Genomic DNA, 9,823 nt, shown 5'->3' on the forward strand with positions numbered 1-9,823 from the left:
CCAGACACATCACACCAGTTTGCGAACGCTAAAGGAGGCTCCCTTAACTGCCGTCCTGAACTGAGGGGCCCTGAACCCTCAGGAGCCTTCAGCCCCTGATCTTGCACCCGTTCAGTTACCTACAAAATATAGATGTCTGGTTTGCTCATCTAAAGCACCTCACAGCTTCACCCAGCCCAGCGTTCTGGTCCTAGGTTAGATGTTAAATGGGACTGTTTCATGCACAGGCTGTTCTAAACCTGAAGATATAAGCCAAGATTATATCCTTGCCCTCCCTTCACCCTCCCGATGCTGACTGAGCTACTGCAGAGCCTTGGTGAGAGCTACCCTATCTTTTTTGGCTTTCCAGCAATGCACCCCATGCAAAGCCCGCTCCGATGGACGGGCACCGTTCCTGAGCTGAGAGGGGCTCCCAGCACCATGGTTTCAGGTCATCACATGATGCTCTTTTTTAGCCTGTCTGGACTAAATTGTGGTTGCGAGTGGGCAATGCTGATGCCTGAATTTTCAGCCCATGAGAGAAATGCCTGTCCCTGGTGAACTGCTTAATATGCAGGACGACAAAGATGCCAAGTTCCTGTGCTCATTCCTTCCGGCAGAGCAAGGAGGGGAGAATAGCAAGCTGCTCTTGGGCAAGAGCCCTTTTCACTTTTCTCCAGACTCCTCTTTTCCCCTTCTCTGCTCAGCTGACATGGAGAAGCTTGTGCACCTCATCTTCTTGGTCTTCTTGCCAGGTAAGAAAGCGTGCATGATCTTGGGTTTCAGTGAAAGACAGGGTAAAGGATTAGGGCAAAACTTAGTCTCTACCTGCACCTCATATGCGATTACTGACAATGCTATGGGAAAAGGCTGCACAGGACTGGAAACACAATAGCATTGGCTGAATTCAAAGGCATCACGGTGCAGTTCTTTGGAAAACAAATGCAAGGAGTTATTATGGATAGAAAGACTTACTGCCTGTCCATGTGTTGCAAGGTCCAGCGCAAGGCAGGCAAAGAGAAACTGGAGCCCTGCAGTGTGCTCTTCCCTCTACTCTTCCTCCTCAGCTTTATTGCAGAGATGTCAAGCTCCTTCCTTGGAGTTTGTTCTTTAAGGAAGGGCCATCAGTGATCCAGGCACTCAGCTTTTCTCGAAGGGATCCTTTCCAGTCAGAACAGGAGACGCTGCTGACAGCAGTCTTGTGTGCCTTCTCAGAATGCCACGTGAAATTGCAAAATCTTATTTGTTTACACTTGCAGAGCTTTGAAAGTAATTTGCAGCATGTAGGGCTCAAGAGGACGTAACTAAAACTCAAGGAAGGGGACATCTCTGAAATCTTGGGCACTTGACAATTAGCAGCTTGGAAAGCAAAGTTCATCTGAAATGAGAAGCAAGGCACAGGACCCAGTCGGTATTCCCAGCTGGCAGCCTTTTCCCTCCAGCCACACTTTGGAGATCCCCACTGCACAGAAAGGCAGCGGATTCAGGCTTTGGGAGCACAGAAACGTGTCTTAAAAATCTGAATAAGTTTGGAAAAAAGTCCACTATCCTTTTTTTCAGTAGCACACAAGAAGGGAGGAGGAACCCAAATAGCAAATGGTCTGTCAGCAGAACTGGTTGAAATGATAATGACACAAAGTTTTCCACAGGGGCATCAGCAAATCTTTAACTGCTATGATTCTGTTCAAAAGAGTTTTGGCAATGCTTTTTCTATTTAAAACAAAGAGAAAAAACTAAACCCTAGGGCTGTTCCAGGAACTGAAGGTGCAGAACTGGATGTGAGGATTGGTCCACAAAAGAAAGAGGAGAGGGGGTTATGTTTTGCGGGATTGGCCAGGACTGGACATGCCTTCACTGAAACAACTGAGTGGAGCAACACAGCATAAAGAACAGTAGGTGTTGGATACTTGGAGAGCACAGATCCATTTTTATGCCTACTTCTAGTCAATCCTGAAAGACTTTCAGATTTTTTAGTTTACAATTCACTTCAAATGGTTGATATTATGATAAGAAGCGTTATTCAGAGGCTGAGCCAGCACAAAGTCCTCACAAGAGCCCATTTTTTTAACGTATTTCTGTTCTATCATTACTTAGGTTTTCACAGAAGGTTCTAGCCTCTGAATCTTTCCACTACATATAAGAGATCTCCACAAATACCACACTGCTCTGCTGCCTGGAAGTATTAATAGCTCAGACTGTTCCTTCTGCCTTTGCTTGCTAGAAAGAGGAATGAAAATTAGAAATAAGGATGTAAGGCAAAAACAAAAAGGCAAGCAGCCAAGGACCAGTTGTCAAGACGATCAAGAATAATAGAATGTTAGAAGATAGAGGGGAAAAAATTGCTAACCAGTGGATTTGGATATTAGGAGTGGGATTAAGAAGTAAACTAAAGAGCTAGCCGGGCCCTGCTTTGTAGATCACTTTGATTCTAGTGTTTTTTAAGGCTGTGTTGCTTCTTTCTGGCTCTATAAATAGCCTTAAAATGGTCACAAACTTAATGGGTATTTACTGCAAAAGACCTTTCCTGCTGCAGTGGTTACTCCAGAGTCAAACCAGAGCCTATGAACATAAGTGGAAGGGCCAAGTTCAAGGCTAAACCCCGCTGCAAGCTGCCTCGCTGCAGCTGTATGCAAGTAAGCTGGTTGGAGGTTGCAAAGCAGGGGTGTTACAGCAAGACCAGTTGAACACAGAAACCATTCGTCGTTCTTGGGTCAAGCTATGTTTTCATGAGCTGCCTTGTGAGCAGAGCTTTTAAAAACCAAGACAGCTTGCCTGGAGCCAACCCAATCTACCTGAATGCCCAGCTTCGTGCTCCTCAGGACCAGAGGAAAACTCAAGTTTATATTTATTCCCATAATCATGCTGACAAACTGCTTCCCCTCACTGGGCAGGAGCCCAGCGATCACACAAAGTGTGATGTGGTTGAGCTTCACACTGCAATCCAAACCAGTAACCACAGGGCCAGAAGGAAAGGCAAGGACCAACATTTCCTGAGCATCAGAGAATGTGCAAATAGGAACGAAGCTGATACCTCTTCCCTTCCCTCAGTCCCCCCCAACAAGAACAGCGACAGCCAGACAACAGCAGGCAGAGGGATCACTACAGACGTATTTCAAGGAAGCCTGAACCAAGACCCTGAATCTGAGCATGCTGTACCTTTCATGGGGAGGCAAACGGGGCAGCCGAACAGTTGACAACAGACACCACCGGACTTGTACAAGCTGAAAATGACATTTAACTTCATTATAGTGGTAAAGAATGGATATGAAAGAGTCTTGGCTCACCACTTTCTTCTTCTCTTCTAGCATTTTGCGGTGCAGAGAACATCACCGTGGTGTACGGAATGGAGGGGGGCACCATTTCTGTCAACTGTACCTATAATCCCTGGCAGCAGCGGTGGAGAGAAAAAAGTTGGTGCAAGCAGATTGATGAGACCAAGTGTCAACATGTGGTGAGCGCCCGACGCTTCTGGCTGCCATTCCTAAAGAACAGGAATGGCACCACCTCCATCAGGGACAATGTCCATGAAGGAGTCGTGACGGTGACCATGAAGCAACTCAAGAAGCAGGATGCTGGGTTGTACCAGTGCAAAACTGATTTCCTGGGGGAAACAAACAGCTTAAGGAAGGTGCAGGTGGAAGTGCTGACAGGTAAGTCCTGGGGCTATGAGTTTGATGAGTTCCTGGATTCCCACTTAAATTTCACAGGTGTAGGCAGATGCCAAGGATGTACTTTAATAAACATCCACTTTTGTCCTACTCTAAAGAGATACCGTGTTTCATTGCCTCTTTTTAGTTCCTGGTTTACAGCAACATGACCTCATTGTTGTTGGACACATCATCCCCTTATTGCTAGCAGCCCATTGCCCAATCTCACCTTGGCTATCTACGCCGGGGCTGAGGAACTGGTGTTGGCATCACTGATACCACCCAGAAACATCTGCAGACTAAACTGTTCTGTTTCTGTCACCAGCTGTCCTGGACACTCAGGTGCCAGAGGAGCCCCGTGCTGTGCAGAGCATCTCCAGGTAAGCCATAAAACTCCTTCTCAAACTGTAATCTCTAGCCTTGCAAGGATTAAGCCAGATTAGGATCACCAATCTCATTTGAACCTGAGAGGAATACCACCACAGGCATATTCTCTACCTCTTCCTTATCCACAACAACACTCAGAGCTGCTGCATGGTTTCTGAACAGCAGCTTTTTCCTAATCCAGAAAATGCAGTGCTTCAATACCAAGCAAAACAACTCGTGCAGATCATAATTTATCCATATGCGAGATGCTGCATTTAAAAGCTATTATAGTTGTTCTAAGCTCCCAGGCTCTGTTGTGCATAGACAGGGACTGTCTGTTGCAAGAGATCTTACCATCTTCACATTGCAAGAGTTTCTTTAAAGGTTTAACTACACCCTTCACGGCTAAGTTTTATTGTTGTATTTATGGTTCCCCACAGCATCCCTCCTGAAGCTGATTTCACTGTCTTCTATATCATCGCTGGGATGCTGGTTACTAAGTTCCTGGTGGCTGTGCTGATCTTTATCATGGGCAACATTTGGAAGAGCAGAGAAACAGAGCAGAAGATCCCAGACTTGAACGAGCAGCAGGCCCTCTCTTTCACTGGTGACCTCACACGTGATGGAATCAGCTTTGCCTGGGAGAGCACCGCTTAGGGCCAAACCAAAAGGAATCCACAGGAAAATGAATATCAGGTATTTGCATGCAGTTGTGCCACCTGCCGCAAGAAGAGGATCACCTACTAAACATAGGTATTGATGAACCTATCCATCTAGAGAGGGAACATCACTGTCTACCACCTCTTCTCATTGGCGATGACCAACTTTTCCCAACGCAACTGAACTGAAAAGATGCTGCCAGTAATACCTGATCCTAATGGAAGATGATGGGATTGAGGGTGAGGGGAAGAGGAGGAATATGAAGTCTTTCTGTCAAGAGATCCAGCACAGACTTTGTGCAGAGATGCTTCCCCAGGCACAGTAAAGCTGAGAGAGCTCTGCTCAGTTTTCGGCCAGCTCATTGCTAAGCCAGAAAAAACTTTGCTGCTCCATACAGCTACTGGGAAATGCCTTGTTGTAAGTAAAACTACCAGTTAACATAAATAGAACTTCAGGTAACACATCTCAGCGAGCTTGTGTTGAACAACTCAGAAACACAACCACATAATGTAAAAACGGAAAGAATGTTCTGTCTTAAATCTCCAAGAAACTTCTTATTCTCTGAAGATTAATGTTTAAGGAGTAAGAACTTTTTTCAAGGTGTACCACACATCTCTGCAAAACACTCAAATGCTTCCCCCAAACCATGAAGTATAACCAGAACTTGATAGTTTATATTGAAAGCTAATATTTCGTCTGGAAATCAGCTTTTTAACTCATAATCCACCCTCTAAAGATTTTGACACACTTTTGGCAATGCAATGCTCTGCTATGTCTCCAGTAGCAGCACCATGCCACCAGGCAGTCACTCCAACTCATGCCCAGCATCATCCCACCAGGGTCTGAACTTGGACCCACCAGCTTCACGGCATCTCGGAGCAGTGCCATGTGAGATTCTGTGTTTGCAAGCTGATGGAGGCTAAGTCCCAAAGACTGCCTTGGACAGCGTGGATCCTTCAATAGTCACTGTGGAAAGGTGTAAGGAACTGCAGAAAAGAAAAGGATGTGCGGTCTACACCCAGCTCTGAGCCCGCTTCCTTATTTCTCAAATGATTTTGCAAGCAAAGACTGAACTGTCTCTCTGCAGATCTCTCTGTATTTTTTCTACCCTGTTGGGGATGTTACCAACACGTGATCATTGTTCAACACTCCCTAAAGTGAAGCTGTTCTCCCAGGAAGATCCCAAACCCAAGAGCATTCATTCACAACACTTCTTTTCCTCACACAACTTGCAGCGCTCAATAAAATCAAATGGATTATCTGACTTGGTGTGGATTCATGATACAGGGCTGCTATAAAACAAGGGAATGACAGCTCTAACCAGGAGATCCAGGTCCTAGTTCCAGCTCCAGCCTGCCCAGAGACTGCAGGCAGGGCCATCCACTGCCTCTGTGATGCCAGGGGGCACAGCGCTGCTTCTCCACTGCTGTGCAAGGGCTTTGGGAGGGAGGGATGTAACACCTGGTAAGGGCAAAGGAGCAGTAAGGATGAATGCATCCAGCTGAAAGCTGCTCTGTAAACACGTCAAGGTGGCATTAGGGGTTGAAAATGCCTATTTCACTTCCAACCATACAGTTAAAGATGGCTATCAAGACAACAACACATTTAAAGCGAAAAAGCAGCCAGGAAACATTATGCAGCCTTCCCACCCAAGAAGTAACATTCAGATTGTGGTTAAAAGAGATGCTCAGCTATTCCAAACTGGCATCATCACTCTAGGCAGCAAACAACTGAAGCGACGGAGCAAGTTATCTTCATCTGCAATAGGGAATTTTTCAGTGATAAAGCAGCTCTAGGATATACTTTTTTCCTCTGTGCCCTAAACCACTATCTGCTTCAGGTCGGGGGAATTTCCAGCCCAACTGCTCTTGCTGGCACTCTCAGAGACCCCTATTTCTGCTTGGAACAGGATGCTCCCCGTGTTGTTGCATGTGTTGCACATTGTTTCTTGCTTGAGCACTTCTTATTCAAGGCCATCTCTAGCCAGGCACAGAGAGAGATTCCCAGAAGTCATTAAGGGGAGGGAATTATTCAGCCCGAAATTTGCCTCTTTTAATTACATAAGCTTTGGGGTTCTCATTTTTCTCTGGAATCCTCAACATAAGAAGGAGATGGAGCCGTTGGGTCAGGTCCAGAAGAGGCTACAATGATGATCGGAGGGCTGGAGCACCTTCCATATGAGGACAGGCTGAGAGAGTTGGGGTTGGAGAAGAGAAGGCTCCGAGGAGATCTTATAGCGACCTTCCAGTACCTGAAGGGGCTACAAGAAAGCTGGAGAGGGGCTGTTCACAAAGGCGTGTGGGGATAGGATGAGGGGGTATGGGTATAAACTGGAGAGGGGCAGATTTAGACTAGAGATAAGGAGGAATTTCTTCACCATGAGGGCGGTAAGGCACTGGAACAGGTTGCCCAGGGAAGCTGTGGCTGTCCCATCACTAGATCAGGCTGCCCCAGGCCATCCAACCTGGCCTTGAATGCCTCCAGAGATTTCTGAACAGTCCCTTTCCAGCTTTCTTGTAGCCCCTTCAGGTACTGGAAGGTCACTCTTAGGTCTCCTCGGAGTCTTGCCTCCTTGGAATCACCACCATGTTCTTTAGGACTTGTAAGGATATTTGCAAAAAAGGAAAGGAACTCCCTGTCCCTCCAGTGGTCCTGTTCTGTGATGGCCTAATCAGGAAACTCCAATATTTTATTTGGTGCAAATGGTGTCCCGAATTAGATGCCAACCTATTATCAGAGGTAACTCTGATCAAAGCATCATTAAAGTAGGAAGGACTGAAATGATGAATTACTTCTCATGGAAAATTATTAGAGTGTGGCTGAAAAAGCTCTGACTTAATGACTCAGGAGAATATAATCTTGAGAGCCATTTCCAGAGGAGAAACAAACTACTGAATAGGATCTTGCTGGAAGTTGGGGGGGAGTTAATCAAAGAATTAATGATCTTCTAGAAATCAGCAATTTCTTACCACTTGACAAGAAAGATTACAGGTCAATGTTAAAGAGCTCTTTTCTGAGCCTGGAAATTTCCTGAGACACAGATAATTCCTGAATTTCTTTTTTTTTAAAAACAGATTTTTGATAGAGAGTAATGGTACAAACACATCGCAGCCAGCTGGAGGGAGGATGGCTTGGCTCCACTGGCTGATGAAGTTTTACATTCACGTCAGCAGATGAAACAGATTCCAGGCAATCTGAATATCTGCCTAAATTTCTACCCGAGTTCAACTCTCTGCCACTGCTCCTTAATAAGCTTCTGTGTTTGTCTTAACAATTTGCTTCCTTTTGTGCTTTTAGGCAGCATGGGAAGCAGGAGAAATGAAGACACTTAGTGGAAGTTATTCTTAGATTTTTCTGATGTGACTGAAAAAAGGGCATTTGAATCACAAGATGCAGTTTTTTTCTAAGACGCTGCCTTTCTAACAGCATTCAAGTGCCCAAATAAGCAATTAGGTTTTCATATCGTTCTCTAAAATGGTAAGAGATTTCACGGCTGGCGTATACCTTCTACAAAACCTGCCTTCGGCAGGAGTTGTCCCTTCCCTTTGATCTGTCACAGGACCCAAACTCGTAAGGAAAGCAGAAAACAAATATTTACTGTGTCAGCTGTTGCTGCATCTTTCTACCTAATCCCTTAAAGCTGAGGAAGTAGAATTTGTGTAAGAGAAGTTTCCTAAACCACTTTGAGCACACATTCCCTGTTCCCATGCGTCCCCTCCCCTCTTCCCCAGTTTCATTATGCAAGGAGGAAATACATGTGTTTGTAGATGAACTAAGCCTAATATTAGTAAGCAAAAAAATGCTGAAGTTCTTTTGAACTTCTCATTCTTTGTTGACCTTCGAAAGGACGGAAGAAACAAAGCAAGTAGAATGTCAGGTGGGGAACTGAATGACAGTACAATATAAGCTGTCACAGGGCACCAACCTCAGCCGTTAACGTGAAGACATTAGATATGTCAGTGCACAGCCTTCACCAGAAGTTTTCTTCCATGCTCGAGACCCACCAGGCAATCCAGTTCCCTCAGTGGCTGCGGAATATGATGCTGTTACCTTCAGAGCCACAACTCCACCTTCTGGAACTGAAAAGAGAAAAATAGGTGCATCTAAACAAAGCAGCACAAAGCAATGGGTGTATTCACCAAATTTTGCTGAATTATAGTTAGAAACAATACATTTGTCCAGAAGAGGACTACAAAGATGATCTGAGGGCTGGAGCACCTCTCATCCAAGGACAGGCTGAGGGAGTTGGGGTTGTTCAGCCTGGAGAAGAGAAGGCTCTGAGGAGACCTTATAGCGACCTTCCAGTACCTGAAGGGGCTACTGGAAAGCTGGAGAGGGACTGTTCACAAAAGCTTGTGAAGATAGGACGAGGGGGAATGGGTATAAACTGGAGAGGGGCAGATTTAGCCTGGACATAAGAAGAATTTCTTTACTATGAGGGTGAGGAGGCCCTGGAACAGGTTGCCCAGCGAAGTTGTGGCTGCCCCATCCCTGGAAGTGTTCCAGGCCAGGTTGGATGGGGCTTGGAGCCCCTGATCCAGTGGGAGGTGTCCCTGCCCATGGCAGGGGGGTTGGAACTGGATGATCTTTAAGGTCCCTTCCAACCCAAACTATTCTATGATTCTATGAATATGATACAAAAATGGTTTTAATTTTTTGGTATCAAGATTGCAAGAAGACTCCAGCCTAGGGAGTACTGAGTGGTATGGGAGAGGAGGAATGTCAAAAGGCAGGCAATATATCCACGAATCATATGAACTCCCCTCTGTTTCTGAGTGCTTGAACAGTTCTGAAGGGTAGGGAGAGAGAAAGGGGAGAAAAGGAATCTGTTGACTGATCTGATGTGGCTACAGTATAGCAGGGTTTTTTGCCATTATTTCTCAGATTCCTTTGTCCTATTGCAAGTTCTCTGAAAATAAAGCTAGGAAAAAAAGCATATTAATAGCTAAAGAAATCAGTTTTCGGCTTCCTAAAGAGGTTTGCATGATTGCATTCTGTGCTTCCTGTCCCAGCTTCCCATTTTTTGTTCTTGCGTACTCCTATTTCCTTTTTTTTATCTCTCCCCTTTTTTTGACCATCACTACATTGACCAACTTTGGAAAGAATTAATGATAGACGTCTTTGTGTTTCGGGTCACTTTCCGAAATGTCAAAAGTGTTGGTGTGGGGACC

General features: G+C 45.4%; 1 protein-coding gene across 1 annotated transcript; it reads left to right on the forward strand.

Moving 5' to 3' along the window:
• The first annotated feature begins 550 nt into the window (after positions 1–550).
• On the forward strand, positions 551–5,899 carry LOC104067083 (triggering receptor expressed on myeloid cells 2). The gene is made up of 4 exons (XM_009569785.2): positions 551–734; positions 3,285–3,629; positions 3,952–4,006; positions 4,433–5,899. Exons 1-4 carry the CDS (start codon positions 551–553, stop codon positions 4,647–4,649), a joined length of 801 nt encoding a protein of 266 aa, XP_009568080.2. The 3' UTR covers positions 4,650–5,899.
• The last annotated feature ends 3,924 nt before the right edge of the window (positions 5,900–9,823 follow it).

This window comes from Cuculus canorus, chromosome 24 (genome assembly GCF_017976375.1).
Source record: "Cuculus canorus isolate bCucCan1 chromosome 24, bCucCan1.pri, whole genome shotgun sequence".
NCBI classification, from domain to species: Eukaryota; Metazoa; Chordata; class Aves; order Cuculiformes; family Cuculidae; genus Cuculus; species Cuculus canorus.

What these genes read in the sequence shown, in the direction of transcription:
- LOC104067083 (XM_009569785.2), top strand. Translation starts at nt 551, where the DNA reads ATGCAGGACGACAAAGATGCCAAGTTCCTGTGCTCATTCCTTCCGGCA. An exon ending in CTTCTTGGTCTTCTTGCCAG is followed by an intron (nt 735 to 3,284) that starts GTAAGAAAGCGT and finishes CTTCTCTTCTAG; the next exon opens with CATTTTGCGGTGCAGAGAAC. An exon ending in GCAGGTGGAAGTGCTGACAG is followed by an intron (nt 3,630 to 3,951) that starts GTAAGTCCTGGG and finishes TTCTGTCACCAG; the next exon opens with CTGTCCTGGACACTCAGGTG.